Source organism: Camelina sativa, chromosome 11 (assembly GCF_030686135.1).
Source record: "Camelina sativa cultivar CO46 ecotype springtype chromosome 11, ASM3068613v1".
In the NCBI taxonomy this organism is placed as follows: domain Eukaryota; kingdom Viridiplantae; phylum Streptophyta; class Magnoliopsida; order Brassicales; family Brassicaceae; genus Camelina; species Camelina sativa.
The window spans coordinates 37,101,643-37,127,119 of record NC_141890.1 but is presented as its reverse complement, the minus strand read 5'-3'; the positions used below and the strand labels follow the sequence as shown (position 1 = coordinate 37,127,119).

Below are 25,477 nucleotides of genomic sequence, written 5' to 3'. Positions count from 1 at the left end.
ATAATGAGGAGGGGTGGTGTGGGCATGTGTTTCAACCATCATGAGTGAACGTGGTGCGGTGGATTTAAACCTTTTCGTTTCTTCTGCTTTTTTGTGTGTCGTTAAAACAAATCTTATGTGTCAATTTTATTTTATGGATACAATTGATATTTATGTTAGGAACATGGATCGGTGTGTGTATTATCTCGATCGTCATCACAAGATAAGATCTTGACCAAGCACTGATAACAACGACCAATTTATTTATGCAAAGTTTGTTTAATTAATATATGTTCAATTTAATGTTTTAGCTAAAGAAACATTCTAACTTATGTTTTTACAACTCTGTATTAGTCAGAAGTGGATCATTGCTTTATCATTCTTGCACACAAAAACATTTCTGAACAAAGCTCAGTGGTCAAAACACTAGCACATTCTCAAAGAAGCTGCCCCTTCGTTCTAAGCGATTCTCGTATTGAGATTTATACAACGATTGTAGTAGATGGTTTGCTGTTATGGATGTCTTTCTTAAGTAGCTATAGAGATGTTTGTATTTTTCCTCATGCTTAATGTTGTATGTCGTCGGAACTCGGAAGTGTCAGACATGAGAGATGAGACCTTCGTATCTGATCGCCATGAGATCGTGAGAAAGCTTCACATTAGGATCTGGTTATAGTCTGCATCTTATGGTAGAAGAGAATAAAGAGGATACGGTTCTGAAACCTAACATTTGGTGCAGTAGGCTACACAGGTTTTCAGGAAATGTCTGGCGCTTATATGTTTTTAGGATATATGAAACCCCATCCATGTTGGCTTCAAAGACAACACTTCTGAGTTCTGAATCAACTCACGATTTACAGTAAGTAGTAAATGGGTGTCTTCACTTACCTTGTCGTGTTTGGTGTTATGTTGAGTTTTTTTTGGTTATCACTTAAAGCCTAATGATAAACTAATTTCAAGACTATTCTAACTCACTAGTATGAGAAACCACATATAAAAAGCAGGACTTATCAAATCCCCAAACCACAACTAAATCATCGACCACTTAAAGTTCCATAATATAAGAAGCATCTGAGAATCAAATTGAATAAATCAATCCAATCAAAATCCCTAAATAAAAATTAAGTAGCACTATGGTTTTATCAAAATTCATTGCCTAGGGAGCTAAACCAAGGAGAGAGGATAGAGAGAGAGAAGAAGAAAGACAATTCTTGTTGTCTTCATACCTACTAACTTCTTTTATTGTTCTTCTCAGCTTACTTGTTGTTGCTGATGACCACCGTAAACCGGATAACCTCCATAAGGTGCAGCAGCATACATTCTCTGGTCAACATGTGGCGGTACCATGTATCCATAACCATTGTAAAATTGTCCTCCATAGTATGGGTGGTCAACCCAATGCTCTGCATACTCACCTCTAGGCTGAAAAAGCACCAATACATCTTTGGTCAGAGATTTTGAAACTACGTCGGATCATATAAACCAAACCAGAAATGACTAAACCAAACAATGTAAATAGTAACACAGGATATAGAAGAGTTACCTGTTTATTGCCAGTATTATGACCCCAAGAAAGGCGAACAGTTTGTTTACCAATCAGAGACCCATTTAATTTCTCTAAAGCCTCCTCTGCATTTTCTCTGCAACAAAATGTCAAGTACCAATATCAAAACGGGTGACATGTCAAGGAATAGAGAGTCAACATCCACATTCATAGCTTCAGTGCTGCATAAATGTTTACCTGTTCACAAACTGAATGAATCCACATCCTCTGCCAATAGGTATCTTGACAGAGACTATATCACCAAAAGCAGTAAAAGGTTGTCTAAGATCTTCGTCTGTGACACTAGAATCAAGTCCTCCAACAAATATCTGCAATATAAACATGCAAGGATAAAGATCATACCCATCTTTCCACAGTCACAACCAAGACAAAACAGGGAAACCAAGGAAAAATAATTACTGTTGTGTTCAATGATTCACCATCATGTCGGGGCAAGCCACCATTCGACATATACCCACCTGCAAAGTCCAAACAAATATTAAGAGACTGGAAAGGTACTGGAAGTAACAAGAACATGTTCCTCACAAGTCACAAGCAATTGTTGATTAAAGATGAAATGCAAGTACTCAGGACACAACCATTAGATATAAAACACATGGTTTGGTAAGGAAAGATAAAAGATCAGACAATATACCTTGGTGGTGATAACCACTTGGCTTCCTAGGGGTTGCAGGACCAATTCGCATAGCGCGGCTAGAACATTTCACGCCATTCATCTCCAACATAGCTTTGCTCCTCTCACTATCATCTCCAAATCTCACAAAGCCATAACCCTTTGATCGACCAGAGATGCCATCTATGACAACTTTTGCATTCTTGACAGATGGATATTTCTCAGAAAATAGTTTTTCCAACAAAGTATCAGTGACTTGTGGCGCTAAGTCTCCCACAAAAATCGAGAGATCAGGACCACTCTCTAAACGCTTTTCACCGGTGCTAAAACTAGCCCAGTTTAAACGGAAAGGTTGCTCGGCATTTATCATTGTTTCACCATTGAATTCCTGCAACACCTTCTCCGCAACATCGTGGGAAACAAACTCCACAAACCCATAGCCTTCAGATGAACCATTGTGCTTATTGCGGATAACCTTAACCGACGAAATCTACATCATAAAAAAGAGGATCAATGTAAAATAACCAAAAAAACATGCTTCAAGTGATAACATTACAGATTAAAGAATGAAAATGAACTCGATTTCTGTGACACCTTAAACCATTCACTGGACAGTTTCAGGCTTAATATACTTCACATTAGCAAAAACAAAGAGTCATACTTATGCTGACACACAGGACAACAGGTGGAAGTCTAACAAAGCTACCAAAACATCAAACTTGCATAAGTCAAACACATCAAAAAGAAGATTTGATTAGCATATTACACTCAGACAAATTTAGAAAGGAAGATAGACTCGAGTACTGTGACACCATAATAGGCCATTCACTGGGCACTTTCAATATATTAGTATACATTACAGCAGCAAAAACCTTCAAAGATAAATACTTTTGATGCTGACAAAGATAAACAGGAAAACTGGTAGAAGCAACCAAGCTTTAACAACATTGTATTCTAAAAAAAGCTACAAAAAACATCAAAATTGCAAAAGTCAACACATCAAAACGAACACTTGAATAACATATCAGACTCAGACAAATACTGTGACACCATAGATACTTTCATGAAAACAAATTCATTAAAGAATCATACTTTATCCTGAGAAATTAGACAACTTTAGCAAACCAAGATACACCAAACAACTAGTGGTAGCAACCAAACTTTACTAACATCAATATTGCAAAAGTCAACACATAAAAACCAAAACTTTAGATAGCTTTCGTAACAGAGGGTTTTGGGAAGGTAAGTAAATAAAGAACCAGACCTGGCCGACAGAGAAAACACATCAAGATACACTAAACAACTAGTGCAAGCAACCAAACATTACTAAGATCAATATTACAAAAGTCAAAAGACATAAAAACCAAAACTTTGAACAACTTTAGTAACAGAGTCGAGAGAGAGAAAGAGTGAAACCAGACCTCTCCAGAAGAAGAAAAGGCAGAATTAAGATAATTCTCATCCATCCAATAAAGCAAATCACCAACCCAAATAGTCTTATTCTCAGTATTCGAAGCATTCTGATGCTTGTTACCACGAGACTGATGGTAGTGGTGATGGTGCGGGTGATAAAACGGATGATGAGGGTGAAGATGATGATGATGATAAGGAGGATAAGGTGGTGGAGCATACATCATGTGATGTGGCATTACCATAGGAGAAGGGTACCTCATCCCTTTCCATTGTGGTTGTTGTGGTGCTGGCGGCGGCGGCGATGTTGTTACCCGTTGGTTCTCGTCATCAACCACCGTGGTTGTTTCTGGAGATTGAACCTTGGTGGTGGTGTCTGCCATTATTGTCGTGGTTTCGTGTGGTTGGAATTAGTGGCGGAATTAGGGGTTTTTTTTTGCTACATATGTTTCAATGCAAAAGTGCAAAGACGAGGCTTTGATACTCTTGTGTTGCCCTAGTTAGGTTTTTTATGACTTGGTTTGTGTATGTAAAACCATTAGGGATTTGATTGATGATTCACCTTTTGTTTAATCTTGGTCGTGCGATTAGATTCCACGCACGTTCTATTTCCACTTTTTACGCGCTCACTCGCCCTCAAGATTGATACTATTGCTGTTTTGTAGTGTGTATCCTAATTCCTAAGTGCTACCGGTTTTGTTTGATTATTATTCGGTTTAGATTAGGCTAGTTTAGAAATTAGAATTGGTAAGTACCACTTAGTATGATAGCCCAAGTAACCTCTAACCAAGTTTTTTTTTTGTCAGCCAACATTTCTATTGTAAAGGGGTATAAATACATCAGTTTTACAACATTAACAAATCCAAGAGATAACCATAGGAGAATTCTTAATTCTAGCCTATATCAGCCAATACATTACAATTTCTATCAACATATCTAAACTGATGTAGACTATCACTCAAAGCAAGTATGTCCTCCAAGTATCTATGATCTACTGCAATATCTTCCAGTGGACGGTCTTGTTTTTGAACCTTTTCCAAATATGTATATATAACATTTGAGTCTTCACATAAGGTAACTGGATGGTAGTCAAGATGCTTGATCTGAAGGAGTGCTTCCCTAAGTGCAATAGCTTCGGCTTCAAGAGCTGAGCTGGTGGGTTCAACTGATGAAAATCCCTTCAGGATACATTTGCCTTGAGCATTATGCAGAGTCCATCCGATTCCAGCTTTGCTATTATTGTTGAGCCATGATCCATCTGTATACCAGCAAAATGAATTGGTTTGGTTTAAGCCAATATATTTAGTGGAAACATGACTCTTTTCTTTCTCCCTGCTTGCTTCTACGTGAAGCCTTGAACCGCTATTAGCCTCCCTCCATACTTTACGATCCATGAGGGCTTTATTTATAATATTTGGGATTGCCCATCTTTTGTTATTATACAGAAGATCATTGCATGCTTTCCAGATTTGCGAGCCAATGAACGGGAAAATGTAATCTTTTGGTGAATCCTCATCTTTATGAGAAAGCAACCTTTGAATGAACTCAACAAGAGAGCAGATAGAATCAAACTGATATGGGTTAATGGGAACTAATGAAAGCTCCCATATTTCTCTTGCTATTTTTGCACTGGAAAAGAAGGTGGATAATAGATTCTTGTGCTTCACCACATAGATTGCAGTCTCTTAGAACCTTAATGCGTCTTGATGCTAATGTCTCAGCAACTGGAAGAGCATTATGGAGAGCTCTCCACCAAAATTTTTTTTATCTTCGGTGGATTATTTAAAGACCACAAAGAGCTCCATACTTTTTTAACCATTGGATAAGCTTATGAGCTTATTTTTGTAAGTTGGTGGTAACCCGACCTTACATTGTAATGTTCATTCTTTGTAATGATCAAAGTTAGAGTGTCAGGTACCTTAGAGATGTGCGGTCTGATCTTCCAAATGTGATTGATGTCTTCTGGATGTATTAAATCCTGAAGTCTCTCTGAACTCCATTGTGATGAGTTAGGTTTCATGAGATCTGCCACTTTTAGAGAGTTGAGATCTTGTTGGTGTTGGTGTACACTCCTAGTTGGGCAAGGAGGATTGTCAATCCATTGATCGTGCCATATCTTAACAATATTGCCATCCCCTATTCTCCACTTTAATCCTTTCTTAATAAGTTGTATACCTTGGTAAAAACTTCTCCAGGCGTGGCTAGGACGATGTCCAAAATTTGCATCCATCAATTCAGATTTTGAGAAATACTTTGCTTGGAAGACTCGTCTAAGGAGAGACTGTGGTTCTTGGAGCATCCTCCAAGCCTGTTTCGCCAGCAAAGCAATATTAAAGTGATGAAGATCTTTTAAACCCAATCCTCCGTATTGATTTGGCCTGGTCATCTTACTCCATGCAACCCAACGTATCTTATGTTTGTCTTTGGCTCTAGACCACCAAAACTTCCGTATTTGTCTTGTAAGATGAGTGGTAATTTTTTTATGTAGCAAAAAACAGGACATTGTATAAGTAAGTAGGGAAGTAGCAATAACTTTGATCAACACTTCTTTTCCTCCTAGTGACAAAAACTTAGAATACCAACTATTCAGTTCTCTAAGAATACCAAACACATTACTTTTATCTTTAACCAAGTTTAGTTTTCGGTTTTTGTTCAATTTCTTTTTTATGGTTTTCGGTTCTATCAAAAGTAGAAATCAGTTTAAACTTTAAGCTATTTGTAATTTGGTTTAGTTTTGGTTTCATTTAATAAAATTTGGTTTGGTATGATTGGTCTTCAATTTACACTTGATTTATTTTAGTAATGGTAAGTTCAAATTATCTTAGGGACTGTTATTGGAGAAGTGATTTCTAAATCCATATACAATTGAATAACATATGATTTTTGTTTGGATTTTCAAATCCATTAAAATCATAGAACCAATAACCCCCTCTTAGATTCTTAGTTGGTAGTTCACGTGATCACGATGACATGTACTACGTCCATCCATTAAGATATTTTAATTAAAAACACACATAAAACTAAAACAACTTTCAAAAAAATTAAGATTATCATAAGGAAATTATATAATTTTATTATTATAAGAAAATAATAAAGTATATTGCTAATTCTAAAAGAAAAAAAGTATTTTATCTTAAAAAAATTTCTTAAAAAATATAGAGAATTGTTAGAAATATCATTTCGTAGATACTCTTTTTTAAAAATATTTTTTTGGTCATTTTCATTTTTCCCCCTCTTATACATAAGTAGATTATGATGCGCACGATGTGCGGGATTTAAAATAATTTAATAAAATTAAAATTTGTAATAATATAGAAATAGTTTTATAAAGAGAAACATATTTTCCGAAAATAAATAGATAAATATTTTTCGTGAGAGAGAGGTTTTAACTTTAATACACTAATTTATATTTTTATATTTTATAATTATTATTACAATTCTTACAATAAGCTAAAGCTAAATAATCGACCTCCAAAATATTTTTCAAACATTATCTATTACGAATATTATTATTGTCAAATTTCAAAAACGTTCAACAATTTATTCACAAAAGATTTTTCATGAAATCAAAAGATCAAAGCGTCATCTTATTAGCATACATGTACATTTTTACTCTATGTTTTACCACTAATAATGTGTTATTTCACCCTAAAATATTTTACTGTTAAAATATTTTTTTTATCACCACCTATAAAATGTATATGTGAACAAATTAAACCATTTTTTGTCTCTTTACTTTCAATTTGACGTAGTTTCTTTTCACCATTAAAATTTGTAGTGACATTTTGTTTAACCACTGGAATTGTTTACTCAATAAATATTTTGGATGAAAAAATAGGAAAACATATCTACACGATTGCAATGAATTAATGACCAATCCAATAAAATTTGAAAAATTAAAAGACAGTTCAAAAAATAAAAATTATAACCAAGATGATATATGAGTCTTAGATAATTTATAGATATAAAATATAAATATAAATAAAAAATCTAAAAATACGACTACATAAGAAATTTAAAATATTTATTTTAAAAGGAATAAATAAATAAATATCTTACATATCTTTAACTGAAAAATAAAAAAGAAAGTCAAAATAATCTACAAATTTTATTTTATAATATCACAAATTTCTAATAAGAAAATCAAATTAAACTAAATAATATAACTAAAATCTGAAAATGCTACAACATAATTAAATTAGAATACTAAAAAGAATGAATAAACAAATATTGATAGTACTTAGATTCGTCATCCAAAATTATTTAAGACAATTAGAATAAAAGTCCTTACCATCGTCTAAGTTGCGAAGTTGTAATTTGGGAACCCTGTATTTTGGTAAAATATATTAGACAATGAAATCATTAAAAAATTTAAAATAATATGATGTTTATTATTCATAGATGTGAAAATAGTCAGATAGGTGGAAGTAGTCGAAGATATATGTGTAGCATTATATAAATATTGTACTTACACATTGATTTAGTTTGTTTACCCATATATGAAGCATAGTTAAATTCAGCCATAAATGAGGTGCAAATTCGATCATAGCAATCTGATCATCACTCATGATACCCTTTTTTTTTTGCTAGCAAGGTTTTTTGATCTTGCATGGTTCGTATTTGTCTCATTCTTGTTCAAAATATTATAGCGTACTTAAGGTTTTGATTTGATATGAGATAACACTTAATATATATCTTTATATAATAAGACATATGCTTTATTTATTTACCGTGATAGGTAAATATTTCCTTTTTGCTTTTGGATTAGTTTTTTTTGGTAAATATTTTTATAATTTCTTTTTTTTTTTCTAGCGATTAACTTAGACATATGTCCAAATCTAAAATCGTTAATTTGACACATATCACTATCATGTTAAGCAGTAATCTGGACATGTGTCAACATCTTATCGATACAATTGGCACATGTCTGTCACGATCTCGTTAATGAGTAACTTTGACATCAAGCTTTATATAATAAGATTACAATATGTTAAATTTTTTTTTTTTTTAAAGTTTTTAGATTTAGATTTTCTATTTTATTTTTTTGGTATAATTTTGAAGGTATGATTTAGTATTTGGAGTTTAGGTTTAAAATTTAGTCATTTTGTATATAAAAAGGGTATAAAAGATGTTTTTTTTGCAAATGTCCCTTATAATTTTACGTAAAATGGATATTTTCATCACTATAATTCTGAAAATATTTTTTTAAAATAAATTGATGATAACACTAGTCTTAAATTAATTATTTTGAAATCAAGTGAAGTAACATTTTTTTTTTCCTTGAAATTTGGTTGTAGATACTATTGGGTTTATTTTATCTCTAAAGACAATTGTTCCTCAGTCCATAGCCCACTATAAGGCCCAAACATTTGTTTTGTTTTGGTAGAATCATTCTTTTGACTCTTCATTTTTTTTATGGAACTCAACTCAGTACTCAGTAGTCAGTAGTACCCACAAATTCAAATCACTGAGCTCCGAACGGTCAGTTAGGGGGTTTTGCTTCATTTCAGAGAATAGGAAAACAAAAACAAAAAAACAGAGTTGAGCTTCTCTCTGAAGAAGAAAACCCCAAAAATGGTGGTCGCGAAACAATCGAACTACGAAGAGTTTCGTCTGAAAAGAGTGGAAGAGAACAAGAAACGAATGGAAGCTCTGAATCTTCCAAAACTCTGTCAAAATCTCAATCCAACTTCTCTCAAGACTTCCCCAGTTTTGAATCCTTTCTCTTCTCTCTACTCTGTTCACACAATCATAGATCGTATCGATTTAAAGTCTTTTGTGTTGTTGACAGATGAAGAAGAGATGTATTCCTCGGACACCAGAGAAGGCTGAGAAGCAGATGGTGATTGTTCGTCGATCTAGCCGTCTCTCTAATTCTTCTTATACTCCTGTTTACAGAGAAGCAAGTCTTCTTGATTCTTGTTTTTTTTTTTTTTTTTTTTTCTTGATTTTTAGGGTTTTAGCTCGTTTTATAAAATTGGGTGTTTTTTTTTGTTTTTGCAGGTTGATCTCCAACGAGTTCTGAATCGCAGAAGGTGAAATTGCTTAAAGATCTGATCTTTTTCATCTCTAAAGATCTTATCTTTTTGAAATTGTACAACTTGATTTGGGTTTTTTTTTTTTTGTTTAGGGGGGGGGGGGGGGGGGGGGTGAGTAAAAGGAGAGACTTGTCGAATCGGGTTTATGTTTCTGACGAAATCAGAGACGAGGCTATTGCAAGAGCTGAGAAATTTCAGGCTGATTTGGGGAGTGATTACCCAAGTTTTGTTAAATCTATGCTTCAGTCACATGTTTCTGGTGGCTTCTGGCTGGTAAATCAACTTTTTTACACACAAACAAAAAAAAAAAAAAAAAAAAAAAACTTAACTTACAGTGCTTAATTTTTGTTATGTTTGGTTAAAAAGTCCATTGCTGGTCTTTGCGTCGATTCGTGTTACAAAACTGTCTAGCTATTTATATAACCTATCTAGTCTGTTTGCTTAGAGTCCATCACCAGTCTTTGCATTGCGTGTTACTTGGAAAAGTATGGCTTTTAATCCGATGAGTTCGAGATAATAATGTCAGGACGGTTATGTCTAGAGGCTAGAGCTGGACTATGTTATAATAGCCTAGGGATGGTGCAGGGAATTTTTAGCTTTTCCAGCTCAAGAACATCATTCTGGATTTGTCTCTAAGGTCTAGGTTTTGGGCGTTTCTCTGGTTAATCAAGTCTCTTCTATGGTTGTAGCATTGAATCTTATTAACTTGTATATTTTTTATGTTACAATCAGGGTCTTCCAGTTCAGTTCTGTAGATCCCACCTCGGGAAACATGATGGTGTCATAACTTTGATAGATGAAGAAGGGGAGGAGTATGAGGCCATCCACTTAGCGAAAAGGACTGGACTTAGTGGTGGATGGATGGGGTTCGCGATTGCTCACAATCTAGCGTATGGGGACACTCTTATCTTCGAGTTAGTTCGCTCTACCGCTTTCAAGGTTTGTAAAAAACCTTTATGTTGCCTCGCTAACCAATCTTGGGCAACTAATGCTGAAACTGATGATCAACGTTGTATCAGGTTTACATTACAAGAGTTGGAAGTTCTGGAGAAAGCTCAGAGATATGAGCTGATCATGTCAAGAATTTGGAAATGCCCCGAGTTAGAACTTTATTGCCCTTTTTGTCTTTTGTATGTAAGAAGCTATAACTCTAGGCTAATTGTGCTCTTCACCGCTAAAATCTGATATATGGTTAACAATGTTTTGGAACTTGGAAGTGGTTATTTCCATTACTCAAGGTGTAAAATTCTTCTAATCTTGGGAATGGGAGATAAACACTAAATTTGGTTTTTATGTTTAAATTCTACTTCTTCGGTTTCACAAAAAAATATCATTTTAGTGAAATTTTTTTGTTTTACAAAAAGTGTTATTTTACATTTCCAATGTGTTTTTTACACTAAATTTCTTAGTTTACTCCTAAAACTACTTGTTAAATAAGGCAAACATGTGTAATTCTAATTTTAAAAAATTTGTGTGAAATGTGTAAAAATGACACTCTTTAGGAAACTGAAAGAGTATTACTTTAATGATGCCACTACTTGTCTTTTTGTCACCAATCTATACATCTTGAATTAGTTTTTTTTTTTTTTTTTTTTTTTGTAACTGTGTAATCATTTTGTAAGATCTTCCTGATATTCATCTAGCAATACTAATTCAAGATGTAAATATTGTAGGGACAAAAAATTATATGTTTTTTTTTTACCTTACCTCTTTAGATGGTGAAGGGTATTTCTCTATATTTTATTTACGGGAAAAATGTCATTTAAATCCCCAAGTTTATATTTTCGTTGATTTAAATCACCAAGTCTGTGTTTGGAGGAAAAAAACACCAACTCTTTCTTGACTTCGAAATAAATTCCAAACTTTCGTTGACTTAGCCTTTTGAGGCACCACGTTAAGTGGTCAAACGGAGCAAATAAACGCGGTTAATTATCCGTTAACGATTTCCGTTTATAACAAAACGATGCCGGTTCTATATCTCTAAAACCCCTAAATTGAGAATCGATTTCTCATTTCCCCCAATTGAAAAACCCTATTCGATTTCAATTATCTCAATTCTTCAATTTCTCTCTTCTTCTTCGAGTTGACGAGATGAGTTCTAGCTCATAGACATCGTTGGTAGCTTCGTTCGACCGTGGAGTGCTATTGAAGTGTGTTTGTGGAGCTGGTGTAACGATCTTTACATCGAGAACTGAAGAGAATCCTGGTCGACCGTTCTTCCGGTGTATAACAAAAAGAGAGCCAAGCTCGTGGACAAAAAAAAGAGATGTAAGCAGTCACTAAGAAGTTCAATGTTGATTATTTATGCAATGGTAAGTAATGGTGTTTGTTTTTGCAACAGGGTCACTTGTTTAAGTGGGTCGAGGATGCTGTGTATGAAGAAGTTCAAGATGCGTTACCAAAATAAGGACTTATGGCCAATGAGATTGTCAAAACAAAAACCGATGTTAATGAGTTGATTGGTGCTTTACAAGACTTGAAGGAAGAAGCATTGTGGAACAAAATGGAAATCCGCAAGTTTAAAAAGTTGTTGAAAGTGTGTTTTGTTTTTCTTTGTTTTGTCTCAATTGGCATTGCTTACCTAGTGGTTGTTAAAGCAAAGCAAACAAACTTTGGTTCGTTTGCTCTTGGTTATTAGTGTGTGTAATGCATCTTGCTCTAATCGTAAATCGTTAATGACAAATGCTCTTGTTGGTGTTGATGACAAATGCTCTTGTTCGTATGTTGGTGAATGTTTTAAGTCTTAATTATTAAAGTAGGCATACAACAAAAGAGAACAAATCGTTTTGACAACAAAAGCGTACAATGTTAGACCGCAACAAACATGAAAGGTCATTGACCAAACACAAAAAAAAAAAAAAATACACCATGTCATGTCATACACTCTAGCTTGAGCATTCAAACCATGATCTCCAGCCTCCTAGTCCTTGTTCACGCTGTGGAGCTTGAGGAGGTTCCCACTGTGTTGATGTTGATGCCCTCTCTTGTGTTGATTGTTTCCTTTGTCTCTTCTTCCTTTGTGAGGATGGTTGTGGTCCTCTTTGGGAAGCTGGTTGTGATCCTCCTTGTGAAGCTGGTAGTGATCCTCCTTGTGTAGCTGGCTGTGATGAACCGTGTGTAGGTGGCATTGAGCCTCCTTGAGAAGCTGTCGGTGATGAACCGTGTGAAGGTGGCATTGAGCCTCCTTGAGAATCTGGCTGTGATGAACCGTGTGTAGATGGATGTGATCGTCCTTGGCCAAACAATGCGTTCCTTGGTTCCTGTTTTAAAAAGTATGAAAACCTGATAAACGGTTTCTTCCATGGTGTTAAAGTCTCGTAATATTAAATAAACAAATGCATCAAACCTGATTCTTCTGTGGTCGACCTCTTGGTCTTGCAGCTGGAGCTTCAACTGTCGGGTTTGTACAAGATAACCTATTGTGTCCTTCTTGTTTGCAGTTGCTACAAGTCATGACTCTTCCATTGTGTGGCAGTCTTGTGTTGCTTGATGAAGAGGCAGTTTCATACCTACCTTTCCTCCTCGCATGGTTATTTGGTCTACCCGGATTTCCTTTTCTCCAAGGTGGTGGCAAGACTCCTAATATATTCATTCTAGGGCATTCGTTCTGACCTTGGACAGGGTGAATACCATCTCTATATGTTTCACGCCACAATCTTGTTGTGTACCAGTCAACAACGTAATCTTCAACTTTCTGTCTCCTACCTATGATCACAGAAGCATCATGGACACAAGGAATACCTGTCATCTGCCACTTTATGCATCCACATGTAAGCGCATTCATGTCCACAGAATAAGTTTCATCTCCCAATTGGACCTCATGTTGATTGTGCCTAGCCATGCTTCTGATGCAAAACTGAGACTCTGCTATCATATTCTCTATCTCTAAATGAGCTCTCTTTGTGAATCTTGTCTGCAACCTTCCAGCGATTATGTACCTCTTCTCATTCCGCACCATACATTGCCTCCTAATATCCTCAAGCATCTCTAGCAATGGTTTCCTCCTAGCTTGGCATATGGTTCTATTAAAAGACTCACTAAGGTTGTTCAAGTTATCATTGCAATGCGTACCTACCCTAAAGAAGGCTCTAGACCATGTCATCGGATTGGTGCGTAGCAGAGAATTAAATGCACCTGGGTTATACTTCTGTAATGCCTCCATATGTTTACGATACTATCCTGTGGTGTAGCTTCGAGCAATCTTCCAGAACAGACGTTGAAGTTCTAAATCATGACTGTCTCTCTTCCAATTCTCCATGATATGTTTAGCACAAAGACGATGCTCAGCTTGTGGGAGAACGTTCTTGATGGCTTTAACAAGACCCTGCAAATCAATGAAACACATGTTAAAATGTTTGATGATAACATAATAAATTAAAGTATGCCTTTAACTAACCGATTGTTTGTCAGAAATGATAGCTATTTGTCTTCCCTCCTCAAGACCCAATGAAGTAGAGAGTAACTTCATAAACCAATCCCAATTGTCATCATTCTCTATCTCAACCACTGCCCAACCAAGTGGAACTATCCTGTTGTCTCCATCTCTTCCAACAGCAGCCAAGAGATGTCCCTTGATGTCCCATTTCAGAAATGCACCATCTACTCCGATGTCCGCTTCCAAGAACTCCTTTGTTATTGAAAACACACAAATAACCGATAGAACCTTTGTAATCTCCCAACTGTTGGACCAGGAATAGTCTCTATCTCAAAAATTGATCCTGGATTTGATCGCAAAATCTCTGCTTGATAATCCCATATCCGTGAGAAATGCTCTTGATGACCAGCCTTTGCTTCTCGCCTCACTCTTGACTTAGCTTTAGAACATTGTTCTTCACTAACTTCTAGATTGAAATTTCTCTTAATCTTTGCAGCCATCTCTCTCGGTCTGATCTTCAGATTCTATCTCAACCTATCCGCAAATAACCAAGCTATCGTTCCTCGCTTTAACATGTGACTAAAACCTGATCTCACACATATATGCTTACTCTCATATACCTTGTTTTGCATCTTGTGTTTCTTCTTATTGTAGGAGCAGTAACATCTCCACAAACACTTAACCTTAGGATCGGTATTAGCACATTTTGCATCAATCTTCAAAGTTTGCGATCTATACAACTTAATGTCATATCTACTCTTCAGAGAATATCTCAAAACAACTATCTTGAATTCCTCTGGTGAGCTAAAAGTTTTCCCCAACTCGAGCAACACTTCTGGATCTTCAATTTCTACACGTTCATCACCTTGGCCATTATCTTCGTCTCGTCTTTCTCTTCTCTCACAGCCTCTCCAAACTCTGCTTCAAAGTCCTCACAGAATTCTTCTTCTACACCAACACAGTTACCATCTTCCTCTACAAATACTTGGTTTCCATTTCCATTCTCCTGATCATCATCTTCCTCTCCGTTGAAGTCTTCTTCGACACCAGCTTCGTACCCAATATCATCACAATCTTCGTCGCCAACAACCTCACAATCATCTCCACTAACAGCATCAAATTCTTCAAATGGACAAGAATCATGCTCTTCTAAAGGAACAAGCTGACCTAAGGCACAAAATACGGAATAATTGCAGTACTTACCCCGCCAGCCGATTGGGGAACAGTCGACTCGGGAGAAACTGAACCGTGAGCAGTAGACTCGTGAGCAGAGGATTCGCCAACATTATCAGGCTTCTTCCGTTTGGGACGACGCGTAGCGATCTTCTTTCGCGGAGTCATTGAAGAATCGATTAGGGTTTCTGATTTGGGATAATTGAAATCGATTAGGGTTTGTCAATTAGAGGAAATGAGAAATCGATTCTCAATTTAGGGGTCTTAGAGATATAGGACCGGCGTCGTTTTGTTATAAACGGAATCGTTAACGGATAATTAACCGCGTTTATTTGCTCTGTTTGACCACTTAATGTGGTGCCTCAAAAGGCTAAGTCAACGAAAGTTTGAGATTTATTTCGAAGTCAATAAATAGTTGGTGTTTTTTTCCTCCAAACACAGACTTGGTGATTTAAATCAACGAAAATATAAACTTGGAGATTTAAATGACATTTTTTCCTTTTATTTACATGAAAGTAATGTTTAATAATTCTTAATTCATTAATACTCGAAAAAAAAATATTATAGCATGCACAATCCATTTGGAGTTTTAATATTTTGGTACGCATAAATTAGAATATTCTGTTCATAATAATACAAAGGCACCAGAGTTTGACAAAAAAAAAAATACAAAGGCACCAGCAGAGTGAGGGGAGGCTTGAAAGTTAAGTCCCAAAGGAAGGCCTTCGTCATTGCTTAACTTGCAATCGAAGTTATAAGAAATACACATTTTAACTCAGAAGGGCCTTACGTTCACGTCAATCATTCAAAACGCACATTCCATTGTTATCAATTAGATTTTTTGCTATCACTACTAGAATTTTCTCACCAAACACTGAAAGTACCATTTCAACCAAAGATTAAGTCAAGAAAACAACTCAAACCAAACAAAATAAAAATAAAAAGTGTGTAGTATTGAGTCTTTAGAAATAAACCTTAAAGCTAAATGTACGTGCAGAGACTTGTCTTTTTTTCTGTGTCTTCTTGTTTCTGGACTCAAGAGTGAAAAGAAGAGAAAATGAGTTCGAATAGCGAAAAGAGGATGATGAAAAGGTCCGATTTCGCTCAGAAGTTGTTGGATGATCTTCGCGTTCGGAAGGAACAGCTTTCAGGCTCTAAGAACTGCCTACCAACAGGTAAAATAATCAATGAACAAAACACTGAATCTGAAGAGAGATAGCATGTATCTTGCTAGGTTCTTGAATCTTTTCTACAAAATTTCCTGACTTCCTCAGTTAGATCTAGTTGAAGTAACCAACAAAGGCTAAAATGCTCCTTGCCAATTCATCAAGGCTAAATAGAGTTTTTTTCTATATTATTAAGTATTACCAAAAAACATTAATCTAGAATTACATGAAAAATCTCTGTAATGCCAATTTCTTTTTTCGTGGTTGCAGATAACTATGCATATATTAACAGAGGAGTTAAGGGACCCAGAGCAAAATCTGTAAGCTATAAAGCATCTTTTGAACTTTCAATATTCACAATGAGCCTTTCCATTATCTTGTTAATATCAAATGGTTTGTTTACTTTCAGACAACATTTCACGAACTCACTAGCAGCAGCATAGAGGCTTCAAATCAGTTAGTTCCTTATGGAAAAGGCCGGAGCATGGAGAAAATCGATCTTTCGAAAGCTTTAGCATTTGCACTTGAGAATGCTGGAAAAGCTACAAGAGGAGATCCTTCAGGGAGTGCCTCAATCATTAGCTTCTTGCATGAAGTAGGAAAGAGATCTTTGGGAGAAAGAAGAAGCAGTCAAGTTTTGGTGCAACAACAACAACAACAACAACCTTCCTCAAGCAGTCCCATGATTCATGTTCATATCAAAGAGATTTCAAAGGGAGCTCAAAAACTGAATCAGATCATTAAAGCATGTAGCAACGGCCTCAGTTTTCGTAAAGGGAGGTACTCGATACAATGCGGTGAACAACTCATGGAAGGTGCTATTGACTTGGAACAGTCTCTTCGTTTGTTTGTAGACATACAACAAGCTTCTGATTACACGACCAATAAACAGAGGAAAAACAGAATCAAGCTGCTTGAAGAAAATGATGATGATGAGGATCAAGAGTATGCTCATAACCAAAATTACCAAAAGATCAAAGAAGTTGCAAAGGCAGATATCGAGATGAGACTATTGGCACTTAACTACCAAGAGGATAATAAGAAGAACAAACATAGAAGAACAAGTAGTTGTGGAGATACAGAAGAGAGATCACTAAAACCTCAGAAAGGAAGGATTCCAAGTGTTGTTGCCAAGTTGATGGGACTAGGAGAGTTTCCAGAGGATGAAAAAGAGACCAACAACAAAATGGATGCATCCGTTAAATCTGTTGAGAATTACACAAGGCGTAGAGTAACGCAAGCTAGTGAACAGAAGGCACCAAGGAAGTCAACATCATTGGATTTAGTAATACATAAGGAGACTCAAACCGCAAATGAGATAAACTACAAAGCCACGTCTCAGCAGAAAGATAGAGAGAAAGATGATTCATTCTCAAACAGTAGAAAAAGGAGCAAAGTATCAGACAAGAAGGATGGAAAAGTGACGACGAAAAATGCTATCAGGAGTCCATCTCCAACAGAACATATGGATAAGCTTGTCGCGAGGAAGCCTTTACAGAAACTTAGTTCTGAGAAGAAACTAATCTTTCATAAACCTGAGGAAGAAGAGATCACCAAGAAAGAGAAGTTGCAGCGAGAATATAGCGTAAAGCCCAATCAATCACCAAAACCTTTGAGTTCAGTGGATATACAAAAGAAGCTACCACTCACAGTCACAGACAATGCTAAAGCTCCAAGGAAAAGCTTTTCTCATATTGAAATAACACAAAAGGGAAGAGAAGGAGAGGTGCATAAAGCCAAGATCCGCGAGAAGAAAAACCAAGACATATATAATCAAAATGAAGGATTGTGCAAAGTAATGAAGCGACTAGAGATTAAGAAAGCAGATGTAAAACATGATCAGTCACTCAGAAGTTATAATAATAAGATGAAGGCAGAAGCAGAGACATGCATCAAAACTTCTCAAGTTTCAGGTGCTGAGGTCCAATCATCAAACAAAAGTGTGGTAGAACATAAGAGAGGAATCAAAGATGACTCAATTCTTCTTATTGCCGCGGAGAGAGTCACATGCCAAGCTCCATTAGAAAACGTAAGCTTATTACTGTATATAAACTTCACATACCATCTGTATATATTAACTCTAATCTCTGTGTCTTGATGTTCATGAACAGCATCATGGGATTATGTTCACGGATGGGATAGATCAACAAGCTCCAATATCAAAGTTTAATGGAAATTCAGAGAGATTACCCAAGACAATATGTAAAGGTAAGAACCAAACAAAAACAATGTATGTTTTGAAAACATATCCAAGGCTTCATGCTTCACTCATGATAGAGCCACAAGCATTTTAGGCAACAAGTAAGCGATTTTGTTTTGATATATATGGAACCAAAATAAGTTTCGATTATTTCAGGAACCAAAGAGGAGGTAGAAGCAGCTGGTTTACCTTTGTTGGAGAAGCGACAAGAACACCGGAAACAAGAAACCACAGAGACATTGTCTGAAAATGAAATAAACCTCAAGAAAATATTTGTGAAAAGCCAACTATTTCTAGACACAGCAAAGGCACTTTTCAAACTCAACATTCCTCCAAATGTCTTTCATGACGCCTCCGTTGAAAGCGATTACTATCAAGAAGACAAGAATCTAATCCTCGAATGTGGCTTCGAACTAATGAAACGGAAAAGGAGATTTCAAGAGTTAAGTGTACATCCTTTCGTCAAGGTGCCCATCAGTTCCTCTAAAGTAAACTCGCTGGACCATCTTATTAGACAAATGAGCAAAGAGTTAGAGAAGCTGCGAGCCTACGGTAGGGATTACAACATTGTATCACATGTTGAAGATTACGTGTTGGAAAGAGATGTTCACCATAAAGACCCAAACCTGAACTCAATGTGGGACATGGGTTGGAACGATTCGATGCTCGCCTTTATTGAGAAAGATGATGTTATGAGGGATATAGAGAGGGAAGTCTTCAGTGGACTCTTGGAGGAGATAACAAGAGATCTTATATGCATATAGACGAGACTCTTCTTCTCTCCGAGTCAAAAGTGAGCTCTTGTTACGTTTTAGGTGATCATTATCTTCAGACATTATTCCACTTCGTTAATGTTTTGTCTGAAAATGTTTTTTTTTTTTTTTTTCAACCTTATGTCAGCAAATGATGGTATGGAAATTGAATCGATGGGCAGAGTGAGAGTCTTTTGTGTACTGTCAATGCGATTGATGTAACAACTAACAAAATAGCAGATTCGTAGGTGTACCCTTTAGTTTCTTGCGTGGCTAATAAGAATATAGGTGCGTATTTGATGAAAAATAAACGTCTACTCATTTCAACATAAACACAAAAAGTATACATTTCTCAAATTATATTTCAAACTATCTACTTCTTAATTATACTTTTGAAAACTATCTTTCGCTAAACTTCCCCACTTTATTCTTGCCTTTGATCTATATGAGTTTTATTCTCAGTTTTCTATATAGGATTTCGAAAATTCTTTAGTTTTATTCGTGAAGAGAATGTACATACATACTTATAGATCATTCCAGCTACTATAGTATAAAAACAACAACTGAACTTGATAATGTATATATGGACAAAATTAGGTCCGGAACTCTTTCAATTTTTTTTTTTTTTTTTGAGTGTATATATTGTGGGGGAAAAGTAAACAAAGTTGAAGAGGACCAATGAACTTTTCATCCCAAAACAAGTAACTAAAAATAATATTTCGAGATTTTAATAACATATATTTGGGTTTCACGAATTAAGAACCGTGAATCGGTCCAGTTTACCAGAAAACTGTTGTAATTCTTAATGAGTACAAAAAGTTTATGATTTTAGTCAATTTTTTAAAAAAATTAGTAATTCTCTTACGGCTTTTAATTGTCTTACTAAGTTTGATCTTCGGTTAAATCGTCAAATCCAAGATTTAAACCGTTCTGATTCCCACAAAAACGCACGTATAACAAAATATGACTTGGAACATCCTATATAATAAAACATTGTAGACTATATAATTTTAATAAGTTAATTACATATATGTTATATTAATTGATAGATTAATTGGTTACAAATAGGTTATAACGAAAATCTTAAAGAGAATATTTTAAAAAATCATATCATCTAACTTACCATATTAATTTTTTTATTAAATTATTCAATAAATAAAATCTTTTGATATCTAACTTAACATATTAATTTGTTAGTTATCATTATATTTTACATTTTATTTTTATATATGAGTCTATTTTGTGAAACAAATAAATTATCATATTATTTATTATAATTAAAAAATAGTTTTATTTCCGGATATACCATAAGTTGAATTTTTAAATCCCCTATATAATAAAACGGAAGTACACAACATTGTTTTGTAGACTATATAATTTTAATAAGTTAGTTACAAATATGTTATATATTAATTGATAGATTAATTGGTTACAAATAGGTTATACCGAAAATCTTAAAGAAAATATTTTAAAAAATCATATCATCTAACTTACCATATTAATTTTTTTTATTAAATTATTCAATAAATAAAATCTTTTGATATCTAACTTAACATATTAATTTGTTAGTTATCATTATATTTCACCTTTCCTTTTTATATATGAGTCTATTTTGTGAAACAAATAAATTATCATATTATTTATTATAATTAAAAAATAGTTTTATTTCCGGAAATACCATAAGTTGAATTTTTAAAAACAAATATAAATTGTTAAACCTATAAAATATTCAAGCTTTAAAATATTATTCTTTAAAAATAATATCTACTGAATTATTTTTTTTACTGAGTAACGGCTCAAAATTTGAATATTTAAATTCAATTTCATATTTTTTGTTGAATTTTATAATTTTATATAATATAATAAAATTTAAATAATTTATTTTGAAATATTTTTAATATATTGAAACTTGATATAAAATTAGAAACTATAAACAATCTAAATTGATTTGTTATAGCTATGTCAATAATATGTTACTCTAATATGAAAGAATTTCAAGAAACCAAGTATATTAAAACAAAAAGTATAATAATATATTAAATTACTCATAATATAATAACACGCTTTTTAAAAACCAAATTTACAAAATTATGTCTTATAATGAAATTCAAGTCATGATATAGAATATATATTGTTCAAATAACTTAACATATATAACCTAATACAACATATTAAATTTTTATTTTAAAATATAAAATATACAAAATTTTGTATAAAATAAAATTTAACCAGTGTTATAGCACATGTACTTATCTAGAATCATTAACAATATAAAACTTACAAAATAGATGTCTTTTTTCAAGCTATCATATTAAGCATATGATTTTATTGCATAATGTTTTATCCAAAAAAACTTTTTAAAAATAATCACATAAATTATATTTTATAAAAAATTACAATATAAATAAAATGAATCAACCCAGGTCTAATGAATCTAGCACGGATCTTAATCTAGTAGAATCTAAAATGTAACTCAAACTTTCTAATTTTAAATTCAACTACGTATTCTTTTAAGTTTTAACTACACAATCGACACGAAAATTCGTATACCATTTTGCTCGGAAACGATTGCTACCACTACCACTCGATAATTTTTTGGAAGTTACGTTACAATACAAAATGATTCAAACAACCCAAATTTGAAAATTGTGGTTCAAATGTTAGGCCTTTTGTTGCTTTTGTTTTAATAATTTCCCCGTCTTTCTGAGGAAAAAAATAATAGTTAAAACATGCTTTATCTTTTCCTTAGGCCACAGCAACAGCGACAGCTTCTTCTTTATTATTGTTCTTTTTCCATCTTTGTGGTAGATGTTGGAATGTCTAATTCCTTGCTCTCCTCCTCCACCACCTTCGGTGCATTGCTCCATTTCTTAGTCGAGAAGGAATATCTAATTAACATAAAGCCATCATTTACTTAAACTAGTTAATAATTAACTATATATGTGCTTATATGCTTCATTAAGAGTGGGAATATCTTATTTTATTCTAATATTTCTGTCTCTCTTTTTCATGTAAGTAATTAACTAAAGACACTTTAGGGTTTTAATCTTCTTTTATTGTCTCTTTTAGTTTCCATGCAACACGTACTTTGAACATTTCCATGATGTATTTTGTTTCTTTGTCAAGTACTGTATGTATATATCTTTTTCCTTAGAGAGTCTATAAGTCTTAATTTGTGAATAAACTTTTCCGCAAGTTCACTATTGTTAAAGCACCAAAGTAAAACCCACTGATCAAATGATTTAGAAGATAAAAGTATATCCAACGCTAATACGAGTTTATGCTCTTGGCTCGAGTTTGTAGTTTTTAGTGATAAAGTCATAAAACTATATCACCGGGTACATTTGAAATTTCAAATTCTTAACTTCTAAATCTAAACAAACTATTAAATGTATGTCAGAAGTATATCTCTATATGACTATATTCACCGGGTACCTTTGAAATTTTAAATACTCAGCTAGTCGGCTTATAAACAAAATTATACTAATTAAACTGTGTCAGAAATGTTCTGATTATACAAGCAATATTCCTTGAGGTGTGTCAAGAGTTTTTTTCTTTTCTTTTCTCTTTGGTAACAATGCCGAGTTCTTTGTTATGTTATTTAAAGCACTCTTTATTCATATCTACTAGTAGTAGTACTAGTAGTCTTCGTTTACTAAAGAAAGAGATATTGGTTTTCTCTGACAAATCCAAAGCTAAATTCGTTTAGTATAATCCAAACAAAAAGGAACTGTGTACATAAATCCTGTATTGACCAATTTAAAATTAAGGGGATGCATGGTGCATAGATTTTTCCACTTATTTAATCTACTAAACAAGAACTACTAAATACGTTGACAAGAAAAAGGAACTATTAAGTACTTAAAGAAAAAGAAAAAAAAGTCTGAAATGTATTTCAGTTTTGTAGGTATTATACTAACTTACGTTGGTCCAAATCAAAAAGACAAAAGAGAGTAGTCGTGTCTTTTTACCAATTTAAAAATATTACATTTACCTTAACAACGTCGGTCGTTTTCTACATATATATTTATAGTTCAACCCCATAGTTTTCTATAACATAGGGACAAACGAAAGTTACAACTCAGAACAATTCAAATTCAAAAGAACACAGAAAACAACAAAAACAGAGCAGCCATGGCAGCTTCTGTTTATTCATTTCTCATACTCTTCTTCTCCTCATGTTTACATCTATCAAGTAAGTTCTAGTTTCAAAAACTCATTTACAGTTTCATATTTAAAACTTTCTCTAAATCTGATTCTTTCACATGTATCAAAACAGAGTCTCAACCGTTCCTCGGAGTAAACTATGGCCTTACCGCCGACAATCTTCCACCTCCCTCAGCCAGTGCAAAGCTTCTTCAGTCCACAACTTTCCAAAAAGTCCGGCTTTACGGATCCGACCCGGCTGTAATCAAGGCCCTCGCAAACACGGGGATCGAGATCGTTATCGGGGCATCTAACGGCGATGTACCCGGTTTAGCATCCGACCCGGGTTTCGCCCGAACCTGGGTTGAAACCAACGTGATACCTTATTATCCAGCGAGCAAGATTGTTCTTATAGCCGTTGGGAACGAGGTCACAACCTTTGGCGACAATACCCTCATGTCGCAGCTTCTACCTGCTATGAAAAATATCCAAAGTGCTCTCGAGGCGGCGTCTCTTGGTGGCGGGAAAATTAAGGTCTCGACGGTACATGTAATGTCGGTTCTGGCCGGGTCAGACCCTCCTTCGACCGCGGTATTTAAACCGGAGCATGCTGATATATTGAAGGGATTGCTAGAGTTTAATAGTGAGACCGGGTCACCTTTTGCGGTTAACCCATACCCGTTTTTCGCGTACCAAGAGGACCGGAGACCAGAAACATTGGCTTATTGCTTGTTTCAGACCTATCCTGGCCGTGTCGACCCCAACAGCAACCTTAAGTATATGAACATGTTCGATGCTCAGGTTTTATTTTACTTACTTTTGACATATTTTAAGTTTTAGCTACTTTAATCGAAGTTATTATAGCTGAATCAAATATATTAAGTGGACAGAAAATATTTCATGAATTTTTTAATGTATACTTAAAGTAGGTAACGAGATGATATATTAGTAGAGTTTTTTTTTTTTTTTGATAAGTTGAATTAATTTTTTCTTGTAATTTTATTTTGACAAAACACTTTGCTTAATCAAAAAGCTTAGCACATTTAGTTACCTCAAATGAATGAAAAGTGAAAATTGTGCTCTAGAAAGAAAAAGTGGTGTAAATTAGTAAAGGACACAAAGTGAGTGTACCTATTAAAGTTAGTGGAAGGAACACAATTGATATTGAAATTTGCAATTATGGATTCATACTTTCAGGAAAGAAGACTAAATACGGAAAACTTGATTTGTAATATAGAAAGGAAAAAAAATGATATCAAATCTGTTTTTTGGTTTACGGTGGTTAAAATTTGGTTTTGTGAAGGTTGATGCGGTGTATTCAGCTTTAAACTCGATGGGGTTTAAAGACGTAGAGATAATGGTCGCTGAGACTGGGTGGCCATACAAGGGAGACCCGGAAGAGGCTGGTGCAACAGTTGAGAACGCTAGAGCTTACAATAAAAACCTCATTGCTCATTTGAAATCTGGGTCCGGGACGCCACTTATGCCCGGGAAAGTGATCGAGACATACTTGTTTGCATTGTACGACGAGAATCTCAAGCCTGGGAAAGGTTCAGAACGAGCCTTCGGGTTGTTTAAACCTGATCTTACCATGACTTACGATATCGGGCTCACCAAGACTACCAATAACCAAGTAAGTTTTTGTTGATGAACATATGGTTTATATGATATTAATTTAACGTGAGGCAAGTCCAAGCAAGGCACTACATGTCCTCTTATTTGTCTAAACCAAACCATATGTTTTTTTTTTTACGTCTCCCAGACTTCCATGGCTCCACAGTCGCCAACAACGCGACGTCTACCACCAGCTGCCGCCCCGACAGGGAAAACCTTACCTGCTCCTCCGCAGATGATTCTCCCTTCACCTGTTACTCCCTCCGACAAAAACTCTGGACAAACCGATGTTCACAATTCGACTCCGCGCTCTGCCTCTCTCGCTCACATATGCCGTTCTCTCTCTATTTCGGCATCGATGTTGTTTGTCTTCGTTTTGTATGCATTGATCATGTAGTTGTGAAATCTCTTCATTGATTTTCAAGAGTTGAAATGTTTAATCTTCTA

The 25,477-nt window shown here is 34.7% G+C and overlaps 5 protein-coding genes across 6 annotated transcripts; 3 read left to right on the top strand and 2 right to left on the bottom strand.

Moving 5' to 3' along the window:
- Window positions 1-973: 973 nt before the first annotated feature.
- Window positions 974-4,198, bottom strand: LOC104725211 (polyadenylate-binding protein RBP47C'). Its single transcript, XM_010443829.3, has 6 exons — window positions 3,578-4,198; window positions 2,178-2,646; window positions 1,943-2,001; window positions 1,721-1,851; window positions 1,523-1,619; window positions 974-1,401 (listed from the first exon to the last, which is right to left on the bottom strand). The coding sequence occupies exons 1-6, from the start codon at window positions 3,947-3,949 to the stop codon at window positions 1,231-1,233; spliced, it is 1,299 nt and encodes a 432-aa protein (XP_010442131.2). The 5' UTR covers window positions 3,950-4,198; the 3' UTR covers window positions 974-1,230.
- A 261-nt stretch (window positions 4,199-4,459) lies between these two features.
- LOC147934918 (uncharacterized) lies at window positions 4,460-5,952 on the bottom strand. The gene is made up of 2 exons (XM_087472847.1): window positions 5,485-5,952; window positions 4,460-5,227 (listed from the first exon to the last, which is right to left on the bottom strand). Exons 1-2 carry the CDS (start codon window positions 5,950-5,952, stop codon window positions 4,460-4,462), a joined length of 1,236 nt encoding a protein of 411 aa, XP_087328973.1.
- Window positions 5,953-8,990: 3,038 nt separating this feature from the next.
- Window positions 8,991-10,859, top strand: LOC104728647 (B3 domain-containing protein At5g42700-like). The gene is made up of 6 exons (XM_087470854.1): window positions 8,991-9,275; window positions 9,358-9,468; window positions 9,570-9,601; window positions 9,697-9,877; window positions 10,337-10,543; window positions 10,624-10,859. The coding sequence occupies exons 1-6, from the start codon at window positions 9,141-9,143 to the stop codon at window positions 10,669-10,671; spliced, it is 714 nt and encodes a 237-aa protein (XP_087326980.1). The 5' UTR covers window positions 8,991-9,140; the 3' UTR covers window positions 10,672-10,859.
- Window positions 10,860-15,951: 5,092 nt separating this feature from the next.
- On the top strand, window positions 15,952-19,581 carry LOC104725210 (uncharacterized). 2 transcript variants are annotated; one of them, XM_087476610.1, is made up of 6 exons: window positions 16,039-16,327; window positions 16,589-16,638; window positions 16,728-18,347; window positions 18,430-18,526; window positions 18,675-19,311; window positions 19,419-19,581. In XM_087476610.1, the coding sequence occupies exons 1-5, from the start codon at window positions 16,210-16,212 to the stop codon at window positions 19,280-19,282; spliced, it is 2,493 nt and encodes an 830-aa protein (XP_087332736.1). In that variant the 5' UTR covers window positions 16,039-16,209; the 3' UTR covers window positions 19,283-19,311; window positions 19,419-19,581. The 2 variants fall into 2 exon arrangements, with proteins under 2 accessions (XP_010442130.2, XP_087332736.1); XM_010443828.3 differs by having other exon boundaries at window positions 15,952-16,327; window positions 18,675-19,581.
- A 3,199-nt stretch (window positions 19,582-22,780) lies between these two features.
- Window positions 22,781-25,477, top strand: LOC104725209 (glucan endo-1,3-beta-glucosidase 7). Its single transcript, XM_010443827.3, has 4 exons — window positions 22,781-23,465; window positions 23,550-24,217; window positions 24,720-25,049; window positions 25,179-25,477. Exons 1-4 carry the CDS (start codon window positions 23,405-23,407, stop codon window positions 25,425-25,427), a joined length of 1,308 nt encoding a protein of 435 aa, XP_010442129.2. The 5' UTR covers window positions 22,781-23,404; the 3' UTR covers window positions 25,428-25,477.

Bases quoted from the DNA above. Each gene is read 5' to 3' on its own strand.
- LOC104725211 (XM_010443829.3), bottom strand. From the start codon at position 3,949: ATGGCAGACACCACCACCAAGGTTCAATCTCCAGAAACAACCACGGTG. The intron at 1,620-1,720 runs GTAAACATTTAT...ATTTTGTTGCAG, and splicing joins TTCATTCAGTTTGTGAACAG to AGAAAATGCAGAGGAGGCTT. The intron at 1,402-1,522 runs GTAACTCTTCTA...GTGCTTTTTCAG, and splicing joins ATAATACTGGCAATAAACAG to CCTAGAGGTGAGTATGCAGA.
- LOC147934918 (XM_087472847.1), bottom strand. From the start codon at position 5,952: ATGACCAGGCCAAATCAATACGGAGGATTGGGTTTAAAAGATCTTCAT. The intron at 5,228-5,484 runs GTACCTGACACT...TATGTGGTGAAG, and splicing joins TCAGACCGCACATCTCTAAG to CACAAGAATCTATTATCCAC.
- LOC104728647 (XM_087470854.1), top strand. From the start codon at position 9,141: ATGGTGGTCGCGAAACAATCGAACTACGAAGAGTTTCGTCTGAAAAGA. The intron at 9,276-9,357 runs GTTTTGAATCCT...TGTTGTTGACAG, and splicing joins CTTCTCTCAAGACTTCCCCA to ATGAAGAAGAGATGTATTCC. The intron at 9,602-9,696 runs GTGAAATTGCTT...TTTTTTGTTTAG, and splicing joins CGAGTTCTGAATCGCAGAAG to GGGGGGGGGGGGGGGGGGGG.
- LOC104725210 (XM_010443828.3), top strand. From the start codon at position 16,210: ATGAGTTCGAATAGCGAAAAGAGGATGATGAAAAGGTCCGATTTCGCT. The intron at 16,639-16,727 runs GTAAGCTATAAA...GTTTACTTTCAG, and splicing joins AGGGACCCAGAGCAAAATCT to ACAACATTTCACGAACTCAC. The intron at 18,527-18,674 runs GTAAGAACCAAA...CGATTATTTCAG, and splicing joins ACCCAAGACAATATGTAAAG to GAACCAAAGAGGAGGTAGAA.
- LOC104725209 (XM_010443827.3), top strand. From the start codon at position 23,405: ATGGCAGCTTCTGTTTATTCATTTCTCATACTCTTCTTCTCCTCATGT. The intron at 23,466-23,549 runs GTAAGTTCTAGT...GTATCAAAACAG, and splicing joins CTCATGTTTACATCTATCAA to AGTCTCAACCGTTCCTCGGA. The intron at 24,218-24,719 runs GTTTTATTTTAC...GGTTTTGTGAAG, and splicing joins TGAACATGTTCGATGCTCAG to GTTGATGCGGTGTATTCAGC.